The sequence below is a fragment of the Salvelinus alpinus genome, chromosome 23 (assembly GCF_045679555.1).
Source record: "Salvelinus alpinus chromosome 23, SLU_Salpinus.1, whole genome shotgun sequence".
Lineage (NCBI taxonomy): Eukaryota > Metazoa > Chordata > Actinopteri > Salmoniformes > Salmonidae > Salvelinus > Salvelinus alpinus.
Genome location: NC_092108.1, coordinates 3,235,803 through 3,254,296, shown reverse-complemented (window position 1 = coordinate 3,254,296; position 18,494 = coordinate 3,235,803). Strand labels below are relative to the sequence as shown.

At 44.1% G+C, this 18,494-nt stretch overlaps 2 protein-coding genes across 2 annotated transcripts in view; both read left to right on the top strand.

Annotated features, from left to right (window-relative positions):
* The window catches only part of LOC139550071 (ubiquitin carboxyl-terminal hydrolase 33-like), a 570,053-nt gene that overhangs the window by 108,692 nt on the left and 442,867 nt on the right, over positions 1-18,494 (top strand). The gene's annotated exons all lie outside the window — the stretch shown is intronic.
* The window catches only part of zzz3 (zinc finger, ZZ-type containing 3), a 65,215-nt gene that overhangs the window by 25,905 nt on the left and 20,816 nt on the right, over positions 1-18,494 (top strand). The window contains exons 3-5 of the mRNA XM_071360676.1: positions 11,250-11,388; positions 11,720-11,867; positions 13,169-13,287. Coding sequence (XP_071216777.1) covers positions 11,250-11,388; positions 11,720-11,867; positions 13,169-13,287 — 406 coding nt within the window. The remainder of the gene's footprint in view (positions 1-11,249; positions 11,389-11,719; positions 11,868-13,168; positions 13,288-18,494) is intronic.

Here is an 18,494-nt window from a genome sequence, read left to right as displayed (position 1 = left end):
AAAGGGTATAATGTAGAAATGGAAAATCCTGCACTCACAGGGCTCTACACTGATGTTTTTTACAAGGAGCACCAAATGGTAGCACTGTAGATCTCTGACTCACTGGAAAATGCTATTTCAAGTCTGAACGTTATTTCCATTGGATTGACTGCAGGTTTCTCCTTCAGTACATTATATAGGCTACTACTGTCTGGTGTCTATGTTAGTGTGGATGGCTGCTTTCGTCACCCCTCTCAACACACACCAGCATCAGATATTATAACTGGGTCTGTGGTGATAATGGGGGTTAGTGATGGCAGGGTGGCTGGTCTGTGGTGATAATGGTAGTGGGGGTTAGTGATGACAGGGTAGTTGGTCTGTGGTGATAATGGGGGTTAGTGATGACAGGGTAGTTGTCTGTGGTGATAATGGGGGTTAGTGATGACAGGGTAGTTGGTCTGTGGTGATAATAGGGTAGTTGGTCTGAGGTGATAATGGGGGTTAGTGATGACAGGATAGTTGTCTGTGGTGATAATGGGGGTTATTGATGACAGGGTAGTTGGTCTGTGGTGATAATGGGGGTTAGTGATGACAGGGTAGTTGTCTGTGGTGATAATGGGGGTTAGTGATGACAGGGTAGTTGGTCTGTGGTGATAATAGGGTAGTTGGTCTGAGGTGATAATGGGGGTTAGTGATGACAGGATAGTTGGTCTGTGGTGATAATGGGGGTTAGTGATGACAGGATAGTTGGTCTGTGGTGATAATGGGGGTTAGTGATGACAGGATAGTTGGTCTGTGGTGATAATGGGGGTTAGTAATGACATGGTAGTTGGTCTGTGGTGATAATGGTAGTGGGGGTTAGTGATGACAGGGTAGTTCGTCTGTGGTGATAATGGGGGTTAGTGATGACAGGGTAGTTGTCTGTGGTGATAATGGGGGTTAGTGATGACAGGGTAGTTGGTCTGTGGTGATAATAGGGTAGTTGGTCTGTGGTGATAATGGGGGTTAGTGATGACAGAGTAGTTGGTCTATGGTGGTAATGGGGGTTAGTGATGACAGGATAGTTGGTCTGTGGTGATAATGGGGGTTAGTGATGACAGGATAGTTGTCTGTGGTGATAATGGGGGTTAGTGATGACAGGGTAGTTGGTCTGGGATGATAATGGTAGTGGGGGTTAGTGATGACATGGTCGTTGGTCTGGGATGATAATGGTAATGGGGGTTAGTTATTTTCTATGTTTATCCCAAAGCCGTATTCTTTCCCCATTAATTTCCCCATAGGAATGGCTGAACGAACCAGAGGTAACTAATTTCCCCATAGGAATGGCTGAACGAACCAGAGGTAACTAATTTCCCCATAGGAATGGCTGAACGAACCAGAGGTAACTAATTTCCCCATAGGAATGGCTGAACGAACCAGAGGTAACTAATTTCCCCATAGGAATGGCTGAACGAACCAGAGGTAACTAATTTCCCCTTAGGAATGGATGAACGAACCAGAGGTAACTCATTTCCCCATAGGAATGACTGAACGAACCAGAGGTAACTCATTTTCCCCATAGGAATGACTGAACAAACCAGAGGTAACTCATTTCCCCATAGGAATGGCTGAACAAACCAGAGGTAACTAATTTCCCCATAGGAATGGATGAACGAACCAGAGGTAACTCATTTCCCCATAGGACTGGCTGAACAAACCAGAGGTAACTCATTTCCCCATAGGAATGACTGAACAAACCAGAGGTAACTCATTTCCCAATAGGAATGACTGAACAAACCAGAGGTAACTCATTTCCCAATAGGAATGACTGAACAAACCAGAGGTAACTCATTTCCCAATAGGACTGGCTGAACAAACCAGAGGTAACTCATTTCCCCATAGGAATGGCTGAACAAACCAGAGGTAACTCATTTCCCCATAGGAATGGCTGAACAAACCAGAGGTAACTCATTTCCCCATAGGAATGACTGAACAAACCAGAGGTAACTCATTTCCCCATAGGAATGACTGAACAAACCAGAGGTAACTCATTTCCCCATAGGAATGACTGAACAAACCAGAGGTAACTCATTTCCCCATAGGAATGACTGAACAAACCAGAGGTAACTCATTTCCCCATAGGAATGACTGAACAAACCAGAGGTAACTCATTTCCCCATAGGAATGGATGAACAAACCAGAGGTAACTCATTTCCCCATAGGAATGGCTGAACAAACCAGAGGTAACTCATTTCCCCATAGGACTGGCTGAACAAACCAGAGGTAACTCATTTCCCCATAGGAATGGCTGAACAAACCAGAGGTAACTCATTTCCCCATAGGACTGGCTGAACAAACCAGAGGTAACTCATTTCCCCATAGGACTGGCTGAACAAACCAGAGGTAACTCATTTCCCCATAGGAATGACTGAACAAACCAGAGGTAACTCATTTCCCCATAGGACTGGCTGAACAAACCAGAGGTAACTCATTTCCCCATAGGAATGACTGAACAAACCAGAGGTAACTCATTTCCCCATAGGAATGACTGAACAAACCAGAGGTAACTCATTTCCCCATAGGAATGACTGAACAAACCAGAGGTAACTCATTTCCCCATAGGAATGGCTGAACAAACCAGAGGTAACTCATTTCCCCATAGGAATGACTGAACAAACCAGAGGTAACTCATTTCCCCATAGGAATGACTGAACAAACCAGAGGTAACTCATTTCCCCATAGGAATGACTGAACAAACCAGAGGTAACTCATTTCCCCATAGGAATGACTGAACAAACCAGAGGTAACTCATTTCCCCATAGGAATGACTGAACAAACCAGAGGTAACTCATTTCCCCATAGGAATGACTGAACAAACCAGAGGTAACTCATTTCCCCATAGGAATGACTGAACAAACCAGAGGTAACTCATTTCCCCATAGGAATGACTGAACAAACCAGAGGTAACTCATTTCCCCATAGGAATGACTGAACAAACCAGAGGTAACTCATTTCCCCATAGGAATGACTGAACAAACCAGAGGTAACTCATTTCCCCATAGGAATGACTGAACAAACCAGAGGTAACTCATTTCCCCATAGGAATGACTGAACAAACCAGAGGTAACTCATTTCCCCATAGGAATGACTGAACAAACCAGAGGTAACTCATTTCCCCATAGGAATGACTGAACGAACCAGAGGTAACTCATTTCCCCATAGGAATGACTGAACAAACCAGAGGTAACTCATTTCCCCATAGGAATGACTGAACTAACCAGAGGTAACTCATCTCTGCGTTTCAGGAGCTCTGCTGCCTTTCAATTTCAGGGTGTGATTTTATATTCCAAGTCCATACTTGAAAAATCCTAAATGAAAACATCAGTTTTTATATCTTTCATTGGAATCGACTCCTTTCAAAGGAAAATAAACCTGACCTAATGAGTCTAAAACAACCCTCCTGCTGAGAGTTCGGGCTGAGGGTATCCAAGGTTTGGAAAATAGAATTGATCATTAGGGAGTATCATGTAACGTATATTGGTAATATGATTCATGTTGCCAGCTAGAGTGAGATGACTGTGATGATGGAACTACTGTAGTTAGCTCAGATGAAACTACTGTAGTTAGCTCAGAGGAAACTACTGTAGTTAGCTCAGAGGAAACTACTGTAGTTAGCTCAGATGAAACTACTGTAGTTAGCTCAGATGAAACTACTGTAGTTAGCTCAGATGAAACTACTGTAGTTAGCTCAGAGGAAACTACTGTAGTTAGCTCAGATGAAACTACTGTAGTTAGCTCAGAGGAAACTACTGTAGTTAGCTCATGGGGAAACTACTGTAGTTAGCTCAGATGAAACTACTGTAGTTAGCTCAGATGAAACTACTGTAGTTAGCTCAGATGAAACTACTGTAGTTAGCTCATGGGGAAACTACTGTAGTTAGCTCAGATGAAACTACTGTAGTTAGCTCAGATGAAACTACTGTAGTTAGCTCAGAGGAAACTACTGTAGTTAGCTCAGAGGAAACTACTGTAGTTAGCTCAGAGGAAACTACTGTAGTTAGCTCAGAGGAAACTACTGTAGTTAGCTCAGAGGAAACTACTGTAGTTAGCTCAGATGAAACTACTGTAGTTAGCTCAGAGGAAACTACTGTAGTTAGCTCAGATGAAACTACTGTAGTTAGCTCAGATGAAACTACTGTAGTTAGCTCAGATGAAACTACTGTAGTTAGCTCAGAGGAAACTACTGTAGTTAGCTCAGAGGAAACTACTGTAGTTAGCTCAGATGAAACTACTGTAGTTAGCTCAGAGGAAACTACTGTAGTTAGCTCATGGGGAAACTACTGTAGTTAGCTCAGATGAAACTACTGTAGTTAGCTCAGATGAAACTACTGTAGTTAGCTCAGATGAAACTACTGTAGTTAGCTCATGGGGAAACTACTGTAGTTAGCTCAGATGAAACTACTGTAGTTAGCTCAGATGAAACTACTGTAGTTAGCTCAGAGGAAACTACTGTAGTTAGCTCAGAGGAAACTACTGTAGTTAGCTCAGAGGAAACTACTGTAGTTAGCTCAGAGGAAACTACTGTAGTTAGCTCAGAGGAAACTACTGTAGTTAGCTCAGATGAAACTACTGTAGTTAGCTCAGAGGAAACTACTGTAGTTAGCTCAGATGAAACTACTGTAGTTAGCTCAGAGGAAACTACTGTAGTTAGCTCAGAGGAAACTACTGTAGTTAGCTCAGATGAAACTACTGTAGTTAGCTCAGAGGAAACTACTGTAGTTAGCTCAGATGAAACTACTGTAGTTAGCTCAGAGGAAACTACTGTAGTTAGCTCATGGGGAAACTACTGTAGTTAGCTCAGATGAAACTACTGTAGTTAGCTCAGAGGAAACTACTGTAGTTAGCTCAGAGGCAGGGGGCTGCATCCAAACGGCTCCCTATTCCATAGTGCACTATGGGCCCTGGTCTGAAGTAGTGCACTATGGACCCTGGTCTGAAGTAGTGCACCATGTAGGGACTAGGGGGCCGTTTGGGACACAGACAGCAGTGCTGGGAAGTCATGTCCTGTTGGACTGGGTTGAACTGGGTTGGGCTGGACTGGGTCGTGCTGGGCTGGACTGGGTTGAACTGGGTTGGGCTGGACTGGGTCGTACTGGGCTGGACTGGGTCGAACTGGACTGGACTGGGTCGTACTGGGCTGGACTGGGTTGAACTGGACTGGACTGGGTCGTACTGGGCTGGACTGGGTTGAACTGGACTGGGTTGAACTGAGTTGGGCTGAACTGGGTCGTACTGGGCTGGACTGGGTCGTACTGGACTGGACTGGGTTGAACTGGGCTGGACTGGGTCGTACTGGGTTGGGCTGGACTGGGTCATACTGGGTTGAACTGGGTTCTACTGGACTGGAATGGGTTGGACCTGCTATATAGGGACTAGGGTGCCATTTATTCCCCCATCACTACTATATAGGGACTAGGGTGCCATTTATTCCCCCATCACTATCTATATAGGGACTAGGGTGCCATTTATTCCCCCATCACTACTATATAGGGACTAGGGTGCCATTTATTCCCCCATCACTATCTATATAGGGACTAGGGTGCCATTTATTCCCCCATCACTACTATATAGGGACTAGGGTGCCATTTATTCCCCCATCACTACTATATAGGGACTAGGGTGCCATTTATTCCCCCATCACTACTATATAGGGACTAGGGTGCCATTTACTAGGGTGCATGTTGTCTCCCCCCTATTTGTAAAATGATTCATGCCAGTTGTTGACCAGCATGCACCTGTTCAGAAACAAACTGTGAGACCCGTTAGATCCCTCTGGCTTAATGGGTTAAAGAAAGGAAGGTGACAACCAAGTCAGACTGCTCAGCTGATTGGTCGACATACTGTCAATTGAGAAATGTTGTGACTTAACTGAACAAAAATAATTTATATTACCAAACCAAGATAAATGATGGAAAAACACAACGGAAAAAGACCTTAAATGATGTGATGGGTAGAAAATACAATTAATCTCCATTCGTTCATTAAAGTTTGTAACAAAACCTTCCCATATGTTCAGTCACTTCAATGACTATTTCACCAGTAGAGTGGAACAAGTCAGAAGTCACATGACAATATTGAACAGTCAACCATCATATTCTTGTATAATATAATATATAATATTGAAAGAGAAGGATTGCTGTTTAGAATTTGGTCGAGTTTAGAAGAGGTGGAACAACTATCCATCAATAATGATAAGCCACCAGGTATAGACAACCTAGATGGTAAACTATTGAGAATGGTAGCAGACTGTATTACCACCAGGTATAGACAACCTAGATGGTAAACTACTGAGAATGGTAGCAGACTGTATTACCACCAGGTATAGACAACCTAGATGGTAAACTACTGAGAATGGTAGCAGACTGTATTACCACCAGGTATAGACAACCTAGATGGTAAACTATTGAGAATGGTAGCAGACTGTATTACCACCAGGTATAGACAACCTAGATGGTAAACTATTGAGAATGGTAGCAGACTGTATTACCACCAGGTATAGACAACCTAGATGGTAAACTATTGAGAATGGTAGCAGACTGTATTACCACCAGGTATAGACAACCTAGATGGTAAACTATTGAGAATGGTAGCAGACTGTATTACCACCAGGTATAGACAACCTAGATGGTAAACTATTGAGAATGGTAGCAGACTGTATTACCACCAGGTATAGACAACCTAGATGGTAAACTATTGAGAATGGTAGCAGACTGTATTACCACCAGGTATAGACAACCTAGATGGTAAACTATTGAGAATGGTAGCAGACTGTATTACCACCAGGTATAGACAACCTAGATGGTAAACTATTGAGAATGGTAGCAGACTGTATTACCACCAGGTATAGACAACCTAGATGGTAAACTATTGAGAATGGTAGCAGACTGTATTACCACCAGGTATAGACAACCTAGATGGTAAACTATTGAGAATGGTAGCAGACTGTATTACCACCAGGTATAGACAACCTAGATGGTAAACTATTGAGAATGGTAGCAGACTGTATTACCACCAGGTATAGACAACCTAGATGGTAAACTACTGAGAATGGTAGCAGACTGTATTACCACCAGGTATAGACTACCTAGATGGTAAACTACTGAGAATGGTAGCAGACTGTATTACCACCAGGTATAGACTACCTAGATGGTAAACTATTGAGAATGGTAGCAGACTGTATTACCACCAGGTATAGACTACCTAGATGGTAAACTATTGAGAATGGTAGCAGACTGTATTACCACCAGGTATAGACAACCTAGATGGTAAACTATTGAGAATGGTAGCAGACTGTATTACCACCAGGTATAGACAACCAAGATGGTAAACTTCTGAGAATGGTAGCAGACTGTATTAACACCAGGTATAGACTACCTAGATGGTAAACTACTGAGAATGGTAGCAGACTGTATTACCACCAGGTATAGACTACCTAGATGGTAAACTACTGAGAATGGTAGCAGACTGTATTACCACCAGGTAAAGACAACCTAGATGGTAAACTACTGAGAATGGTAGCAGACTGTATTACCACCAGGTATAGACAACCTAGATGGTAAACTACTGAGAATGGTAGCAGACTGTATTACCACCAGGTAAAGACAACCTAGATGGTAAACTACTGAGAATGGTAGCAGACTGTATTACCACCAGGTATAGACTACCTAGATGGTAAACTACTGAGAATGGTAGCAGACTGTAATACCACCCCTATTTGCTAAGTCTTTAAAGACTAAAAGAAATGTGTCCACAGGTGTGGAAGGAAGCTAAAGTCATTCCACTGCCTAAAAATAGTAAAGCACCCTTTGCTGCCCAATCAGCTGCCTGTTGTTAGTAACCTGATGGAGAAGATATTGTTTGACCAAATACAATACCATTCTTCAGAGAACACGTTCATTACCGAGTGGGTCTGTTTTTCAGAGAACACGTTCACTACCGAGTGGGTCTGTTTTTCAGAGAACACGTTCACTACCGAGTGGGTTTGTTTTTCAGAGAACACGTTCACTACCGAGTGGGTTTGTTTTTCAGAGAACACGTTCACTACCGAGTGGGTTTGTTTTTCAGAGAACACTTTCACTACCGAGTGGGTTTGTTTTTCAGAGAACACGTTCACTACCGAGTGGGTCTGTTTTTCAGAGAACACGTTCACTACCGAGTGGGTCTGTTTTTCAGAGAACACGTTCACTACCGAGTGGGTCTGTTTTTCAGAGAACACGTTCACTACCGAGTGGGTTTGTTTTTCAGAGAACACTTTCACTACCGAGTGGGTTTGTTTTTCAGAGAACACTTTCACTACCGAGTGGGTTTGTTTTTCAGAGAACACGTTCACTACCGAGTGGGTCTGTTTTTCAGAGAACACGTTCATTACCGAGTGGGTTTGTTTTTCAGAGAACACTTTCACTACCGAGTGGGTCTGTTTTTCAGAGAACACGTTCACTACCGAGTGGGTTTGTTTTTCAGAGAACACGTTCACTACCGAGTGGGTTTGTTTTTCAGAGAACACGTTCACTACCGAGTGGGTTTGTTTTTCAGAGAACACGTTCACTACCGAGTGGGTTTGTTTTTCAGAGAACACGTTCACTACCGAGTGGGTTTGTTTTTCAGAGAACACGTTCACTACCGAGTGGGTCTGTTTTTCAGAGAACACGTTCACTACCGAGTGGGTTTGTTTTTCAGAGAACACTTTCACTACCGAGTGGGTCTGTTTTTCAGAGAACACGTTCACTACCGAGTGGGTCTGTTTTTCAGAGAACACGTTCACTACCGACTTTCAGGATGCATATAGACTTGTACTGCACTGATTCAAATGACTGATGATTGGCTAAAATAAATTGATAATAAGATGATAGTTGGAGCTGTATTGTTAGATGTTGTTGATCGTAAATTGTTATTGAAGAAACTCACTTGCTATGGCTTTACATCACCTACAGTCACGTGGTTGGAGAATCATTTATCCAATAGAAACCGGAGAATGTTCTTCAATGGAAGCTTCTCGAACATTAGATTTATACAGTGCGGTGTCCCTCAGGGCAGTTCCCTTGGGCCATTACTCTTCTCTATGTTTACACATGATTTGCCACTGGTCCTACACCTGTTGTATTCGGCGCACGTGACAAATAAACTTTGATTTGATTTGGTCTTCCACGAAGCTAGAAGGACTATGTATGCAGATTATTCCACACTCTTTATGTTCAGCACCCAAAGCCAGTTATACATCTAAAACTGAGAGTATTGTATTTGATGATCCATGATCACATGGAACTACCTTCACAGTATTACACAGAGCCATGATCACATGGAACTCCCTTCACAGTATTACACAGAGCCATGATCACATGGAACTCCCTTCACAGTATTACACAAAGCCATGATCTCATCGAACTACCTTCACAGTATTACACAGAGCCATGATCACATGGAACTACCTTCACAGTATTACACAGAGCCATGATCACATGGAACTCCCTTCACAGTATTACACAGAGCCATGATCACATGGAACTCCCTTCACAGTATTACACAGAGCCATGATCTCATGGAACTACCTTCACAGTATTACACAGAGCCATGATCACATGGAACTCCCTTCACAGTATTACACAGAGCCATGATCACATGGAACTCCCTTCACAGTATTACACAGAGCCATGATCTCATGGAACTACCTTCACAGTATTACACAGAGCCATGATCTCATGGAACTCCCTTCACAGTATTACACAGAGCCATGATCACGTGGAACTACCTTCACAGTATTACACAGAGCCATGATCACATGGAACTACCTTCACAGTATTACACAGAGCCATGATCACATGGAACTACCTTCACAGTATTACACAGAGCCATGATCACATGGAACTCCCTTCACAGTATTACACAGAGCCATGATCACATGGAACTCCCTTCACAGTATTACACAGAGCCATGATCACATGGAACTACCTTCACAGTATTACACAGAGCCATGATCACATGGAACTACCTTCACAGTATTACACAGAGCCATGATCTCACGGAACTCCCTTCACAGTATTACACAGAGCCATGATCACATGGAACTACCTTCACAGTATTACACAGAGCCATGATCACATGGAACTCCCTTCACAGTATTACACAGAGCCATGATCTCATGGAACTCCCTTCACAGTATTACACAGAGCCATGATCACATGGAACTCCCTTCACAGTATTACACAGAGCCATGATCACATGGAACTCCCTTCACAGTATTACACAGAGCCATGATCTCATGGAACTCCCTTCACAGTATTACACAGAGCCATGATCTCATGGAACTCCCTTCACAGTATTACACAGAGCCATGATCTCATGGAACTACCTTCACAGTATTACACAGAGCCATGATCACATGGAACTCCCTTCACAGTATTACACAGAGCCATGGTCACACACTGCTCCCTTCACAGTATTACACAGAGCCATGATCTCATGGAACTACCTTCACAGTATTACACAGAGCCATGGTCACACACTGCTCCCTTCACAGTATTACACAGAGCCATGATCACATGGAACTACCTTCACAGTATTACACAGAGCCATGATCACATGGAACTCCCTTCACAGTATTACACAGAGCCATGATCTCATGGAACTACCTTCACAGTATTACACAGAGCCATGATCACATGGAACTCCCTTCACAGTATTACACAGAGCCATGATCACATGGAACTCCCTTCACAGTATTACACAGAGCCATGATCTCATGGAACTACCTTCACAGTATTACACAGAGCCATGGTCACACACTGCTCCCTTCACAGTATTACACAGAGCCATGATCACATGGAACTACCTTCACAGTATTACACAGAGCCATGATCACACGGAACTACCTTCACAGTATTACACAGAGCCATGATCACACGGAACTACCTTCACAGTATTATACAGATCAATACCTTCAATCTCCAGTTATTAAAGCAAACAGCAAAATGACATTAAAAAAACACACCTGGTGGAACAACGAGGACCGTAAGGGAACAAACAAACACATTATTGTACTTCTCTGTTTGTTTATTGTTGTAGATTACATTTGTGTGACTGTCCTTGTCTATCAGTGTTTTGTTACTTGTCTTGTGTGTTTTTTTGAGGACCCCAGGATGAGCAGGTGCTGCTTCTGCAAAATGTCACGGGGATCCTAATAAGCAAATTAACCCCCCCCCCCCCCCCCTCTCTGTTATTCCCCCCCTCCCCACCAGTTACCAGAGGTTACTCCAGACTGTAGGTGTGTTGGAGGCCCAGAGAACTCAGAGTATACTGGACTTGGAGCGTCTGGTCATACAGCAGAGAGAGGCTCTCCGAGACCCCGTCAGCTTTGTGGAGCAGCTGCAGAAACAGGTACTGTTCTGTGTCATAGTAACGATTATAACCTGTTATAACAGGTATATGATGTGTTATAACCCTCTTTGAGCCCATCGGCTTTGTAGAGCAGCAGCAGAAACAGGTTTGTTGTTCCTCTCTCTCTCTCTCTCTGTGTCTCTCTCTCTCTGTGTCTCTCTCTCTCTGTGTGTGTGTCTGTCTGTCTGTCTGTCTGTCTGTCTGTCTGTCTGTCTGTCTGTCTCTCTCCATTTATCCAAACGAAATGTTGTGTCTCACAATATGGCAGATTGAAGCTACTGTCTTGTTCTATGAGGTCACTTCCTGCTGAGTTCTTACCTCTGACCCCCAGGTGGAACTGGGCATGCCACGGCCCCAGAGAGTGGTTCAGCTGCCAGACATCTCATGGGACCAGTACACGTCAGGGCTGGGAGACTTCCAGAGGGAGTTCTGTGACAAGAAACGCAAAACCAGGAGGCTCAAACTCATATTCGATAAGGGTTAGTCGACCGTTACCAACAAGGCATCGTATGAATTAAGTTGTTTGATTGATTAATTGTTTATTTCATAATTGAAATGGGTCTTATTTTCTAATGTTTTGGAAATGCTTTGTTCTTTCTGTTTTCAATCAGTGTGCTGTATTATTATAGTCAGGTGACCAGACTGACCAATCAGTGTGCTGTATTATTATAGTCAGGTGACCAGACTGACCAATCGGTGTGCTGTATTATTATTATTACTATTACTATAGTCAGGTGACCAGACTGACCAATCAGTGTGCTGTATTATTATAGTCAGGTGACCAGACTGACCAATCAGTGTGCTGTTGGCTGGGCTCCCTGCCTGTGCCATTAAACCCCTACAACTCATCCAGAACGCCGCAGCCCATCTGGTGTTCAACCTTCCCAAGTTCTCTCACGTCACCCCGCTCCTCCGCTCTCTCCACTGGCTTCCAGTTGAAGCTCGCATCCGCTACAAGACCATGGTGCTTGCCTACGGAGCTGTGAGGGGAACGGCACCTCCGTACCTTCAGGCTCTGATCAGGCCCTACACCCAAACAAGGGCACTGCGTTCATCCACCTCTGGCCTGCTCGCCTCCCTACCTCTGAGGAAGTACAGTTCCCGCTCAGCCCAGTCAAAACTGTTCGCTGCTCTGGCACCCCAATGGTGGAACAAACTCCCTCACGACGCCAGGTCAGCGGAGTCAATCACCACCTTCCGGAGACACCTGAAACCCCACCTCTTTAAGGAATACCTAGGATAGGATAAAGTAATCCTCCTAACCCCCCCCCCCTCCCCCTTAAAAGAGTTAGATGCACTATTGTAAAGTGGTTGTTCCACTGGATATCATAAGGTGAATGCACCAATTTGTAAGTCGCTCTGGATAAGAGCGTCTGCTAAATGACTTAAATGTAAATGTAAATGTCTGTATTATTATTATTATTATTACTATAGTCAGGTGACCAGACTGACCAATCAGTGTGCTGTATTATTATTATTACTATAGTCAGGTGACCAGACTGACCAATCAGTGTGCTGTATTATTACTACTATAGTCAGGTGACCAGACTGACCAATCGGTGTGCTGTATTATTATTACTACTATAGTCAGGTGACCAGACTGACCAATCGGTGTGCTGTATTATTATTATTACTATAGTCAGGTGATCAGACTGACCAATCAGTGTGCTGTATTATTATTACTACTATAGTCAGGTTACCAGACCGACCAATCAGTGTGCTGTATTACTATAGTCAGGTGACCAGACTGACCAATCAGTGTGCTGTATTATTACTATAGTCAGGTTACCAGACCGACCAATCAGCCCCTTGGATCCCAAGGACAAGGAGGGTGAATCGTCGACCCTGTACTCTGCTCTGCCCTCTAGTGATGCTCTGGAGAACAGCAGCAACTCACAGGTAAACACACTGCCAATGGTTATGGTTGCACTACCCAACACACACACACACACACTCAGTGCCTTCAGAATGTATTCACGCGCCTTGACTTTCTCCACATTTTGTTGCCTTACAGTCTGAATTTAAAATGGATTAAATTGGGTAGCCTCGTGGTTAAAGCGTTGGACTAGTAACCGAAAGGTTGCTGGATCGAATCCCCGAGCTGACAAGGTAAAAATCTGTCGTTCTGCCCCTGAACAAGGCAGGTAACCCACTGTTACTAGGCCGTCATTGTAAATAAGAATTTGTTCTTAACTGACTTGCCTAGTTAAATAAAGGTTAAATAAATAAATACAAATTAAGATTTTTTGTCACTGGCCTACACATAATAACCCATAATACCACATGAGAGGAATTATGTTTTTCAACATTTTTACAAATTAATAAAAAAATGAAAGCTGAAATGTCTTGAGTCAATAAGTATTTAACCCTTTGTTATGGTAAGGAGCCTCAATCAGTTCAGGAGTAAAAATGTGCTCAACAAGTCACATAATAAATTGCATGGACTCACTCTGTGTGCAATAATAGTGTTTAACATGATTTTTGAATGACTATCTCATATCTGTACCCCACACATACAATTATCTGTAAGGTCCCTTGGTCGAGCAGTGAATTTCAAACATAGATTCAACCACAAAGACCAGGGAGGTTTTCCAATGCCTCACAAAGAAGGGCACCTATTGGTAGATGGTTAAAATATTTTTTTAAAGTAGACATTGAATATCTCTTTGAACATGGTGAAGTTATTAATTACACGTTTGATGGTGTATCAATACACCCAGTCACTACAAAGATACAGGCGTACTTCCTAACTCAGTTGCCGGAGAGGAAGGAAACCTCTCAGGGATTTCACCATGAGGCCAATGGTGACTTTAATACAGTAACAGAGTTTAATGGCTGTGATAGGAGAACACTGAGGATGGATCAACAACATTGTAGTTACTCCACAATACTAACCTAAATGACAGAGTGAAAAGAAGGAAGCCTGTACAGAATAAAAATATTCCAAAACATGCATCCTGTTTGCAACAAGGCACTAATGTAATACTGCAAAAAATGTGTCAAAGTAATTAACTTTTTGTCTTGAGGTTTGGTTTGGGGCAAATACACTTGTGGTTTGGGGCAAATACAACACATTACTGAGTACCTCTCCATATTTTCAAGCGTAGTAGTGGCTGCGTCATGTTATGGGTATGCTTGTAATCGTTAAGGACTGGAGAGTTTTTCAGGATAAATAAGAAATGGAATGGACCTAAGCACAGGCTAAACCCTAGAGGAAAACCTGGTTCAGTCTGCTTTCCACCAGACACTGGGAGATGAATGCACCTTTCAGCAGGACAATAACCTAAAACACAAGGCCAAATCTACACTTGAATTACTTATCAAGAAGGCAGTGAATGTTCCTGAATGGCCGAGTTACAGTTTAGACTTAAATCTACTTGAAAATCTAGGGCAAGACCTGAAAATAGTTGTCTAGCAATGATCAACAACCAATTTGACAGAGTTTGAAGACCTTTGAAAAGAATAATGGGCAAATGTTGTACAATCCAGATGAACAAAGTTCAGGTGAACAAATTTCCTAGAGACTCACCCAGAAAGATTCACATCAGTGATCACTGCAAACAGTGCTTCTAACATATATTGCTTCAGGGGTGTGAATACTTATGTAAATGTGAATACTTATGTGAATACTTATGTAAATGTGAATACTTATGTAAATGTGATTTCATTTTCCGTAAACTTGCAAAAGATTTCTAGAAGCATGTTTCCATTTTGGGGGAGATGTGGGGGGGGGGAAAATAATATTTAATCCATTTTGAGTTCAGGCTGGAACACAACAAAATGTCAAAGGGTAAGAATGCTCTCTGAAGGCACTGTTCAACCATAGTTACTATTCTCTGTTCTCAATGAACATATTTGTTGGGGCGGCAGGTAGTCTAGTGGTTAAGTGTGTTCGGGGTTACTGCTTCGAATCCCCGAGCCAACTAGGTGAAACATCTGTCGCTCTGGATAAGAGCTTCTGCTAAATGACTAAAATATAAATGTTCTGTAGTTCGTGCCCAGTCTGGTGTACCTCCGCCCTCTACTAGTTACTGTGATACACACACTCCACTCCATCTCTTTACACACTCCACTCCGTCTCTTTACACACTCCACTCCGTCTCTTTATACACTCCGCCCCGTCTCTTTACACACTCCACTCCGTCTCTTTATACACTCCACCCCGTCTCTTTACACACTCCGCCCTCTTCTAGTTACTGTGATACACACACTCCACTCCGTCTCTTTACACACTCCACTCCGTCTCTTTACACACTCCACTCCGTCTCTTTACACACTCCACTCCGTCTCTTTATACACTCCACTCCATCTCTTTACACACTCCACTCCGTCTCTTTACACACTCCACTCCGTCTCTTTACACACTCCACCCCGTCTCTTTACACACTCCACTCCGTCTCTTTACACACTCCACTCCGTCTCTTTACACACTCCACTCCGTCTCTTTACACACTCCGCCCTCTTCTAGTTACTGTGATACACACACTCCACTCCGTCTCTTTATACACTCCACTCCGTCTCTTTACACACTCCACTCCATCTCTTTACACACTCCACTCCGTCTCTTTATACACTCCACTCCATCTCTTTACACACTCCACCCCGTCTCTTTACACACTCCACTCCGTCTCTTTATACACTCCACTCCGTCTCTTTACACACTCCGCTCCGTCTCTTTACACACTCCACTCCGTCTCTTTACACACTCCACTCCGTCTCTTTACACACTCCGCTCCGTCTCTTTACACACTCCACCCCGTCTCTTTACACACTCCACCCCGTCTCTTTACACACTCCACTCCGTCTCTTTACACACTCCACTCCGTCTCTTTACACACTCCGCTCCGTCTCTTTACACACTCCGCTCCGTCTCTTTACACACTCCACCCCGTCTCTTTACACACTCCACCCCGTCTCTTTATACACTCCACTCCGTCTCTTTACACACTCCGCTCCGTCTCTTTACACACTCCGCTCCGTCTCTTTACACACTCCACTCCGTCTCTTTACACACTCCACTCCGTCTCTTTACACACTCCACTCCATCTCGTTACACACGCCACTCCCTCTTTACACACTCCGCTCCGTCTCTTTATACACTCCGCTCCGTCTTTTTACACACTCCACTCCGTCTCTTTATACACTCCACTCCGTCTCTTTACACACCACTCCGTCTCTTTATACACTCCACTCCATCTCTTTACACACTCCACTCCGTCTCTTTATACACTCCACTCCATCTCTTTACACACTCCACCCCGTCTCTTTACACACTCCACTCCGTCTCTTTATACACTCCACTCCGTCTCTTTACACACTCCGCTCCGTCTCTTTACACACTCCACTCCGTCTCTTTACACACTCCACTCCGTCTCTTTACACACTCCGCTCCGTCTCTTTACACACTCCACCCCGTCTCTTTACACACTCCACCCCGTCTCTTTACACACTCCACTCCGTCTCTTTACACACTCCACTCCGTCTCTTTACACACTCCGCTCCGTCTCTTTACACACTCCGCTCCGTCTCTTTACACACTCCACCCCGTCTCTTTACACACTCCACCCCGTCTCTTTACACACTCCACCCCGTCTCTTTATACACTCCACTCCGTCTCTTTACACACTCCGCTCCGTCTCTTTACACACTCCGCTCCGTCTCTTTACACACTCCACTCCGTCTCTTTACACACTCCACTCCGTCTCTTTACACACTCCACTCCATCTCGTTACACACGCCACTCCCTCTTTACACACTCCGCTCCGTCTCTTTATACACTCCGCTCCGTCTTTTTACACACTCCACTCCGTCTCTTTATAGACTCCACTCCGTCTCTTTACACACCACTCCGTCTCTTTATACACTCCGCTCCGTCTTTTTACACACTCCACCCCGTCTCTTTACACACTCCACTCCGTCTCTTTACACACTCCGCCCGTCTCTTTACACACTCCACTCCGTCTCTTTACACACTCCACTCCGTCTCTTTACACACTCCACTCCGTCTCGTTACACACTCCACTCCGTCTCTTTATACACTCCGCTCCGTCTTTTTACACACTCCACCCCGTCTCTTTACACACTCCACTCCGTCTCTTTACACACTCCACTCCGTCTCTTTATACACTCCACTCCGTCTCTTTACACACTCCACTCCGTCTCTTTATACACTCCGCTCCGTCTTTTTACACACTCCACTCCGTCTCTTTATACACTCCACTCCGTCTTTTTACACACTCCACCCCGTCTCTTTACACACTCCACTCCGTCTCTTTACACACTCCGCCCGTCTCTTTACACACTCCGCCCGTCTCTTTACACACTCCACTCCGTCTCTTTACACACTCCACTCCGTCTCTTTACACACTCCGCTCCGTCTCTTTACACACTCCGCTCCGTCTCTTTACACACTCCGCTCCGTCTTTTTACACACTCCGCCCCGTCTCTTTACACACTCCACTCCGTCTCTTTACACACTCCACCCCGTCTCTTTACACACTCCACCCCGTCTCTTTATACACTCCACCCCGTCTCTTTACACACTCCACTCCGTCTCTTTATACACTCCACCCCGTCTCTTTACACACTCCGCCCCGTCTCTTTACACACTCCACCCCGTCTCTTGATACACTCCACCCCGTCTCTTTATACACTCCGCCCCGTCTCTTTATACACTCCACCCCGTCTATTTACACATACTACATCACATGGTTAAGCATGAGTAAGAGATGGTATCTATGGAAGCATGAGAGCAGACCTCTTCTACTGGTAGTCTTCCTTCTGCTTCCTTCCTGTCTCTCTGTGTCTCTGTCTCTCTCTCTCTGTCTCTCTCTCTCTCTGTCCCTCTCTTTCTCTCTGTCTCTCTGTCTCTCTTTCTACAAGTTTGTCTGAAAGCGGTCAGTTTAATTGATTGTGTAGATTAGACATCTCCAAGGCGCTTTAACAAACATCACATCATGGCTGCGTCCCAATGGAATCCTATTCCCTATATAGTGCACTACTTTAGATCCTATTCCCTACATAGTGCACTACTTTTGACCAGAGACCTATGGACGCAACCCGTCACGTCATTAATTTATTCCTGGATTGTGCCTGTCTGTCTACCC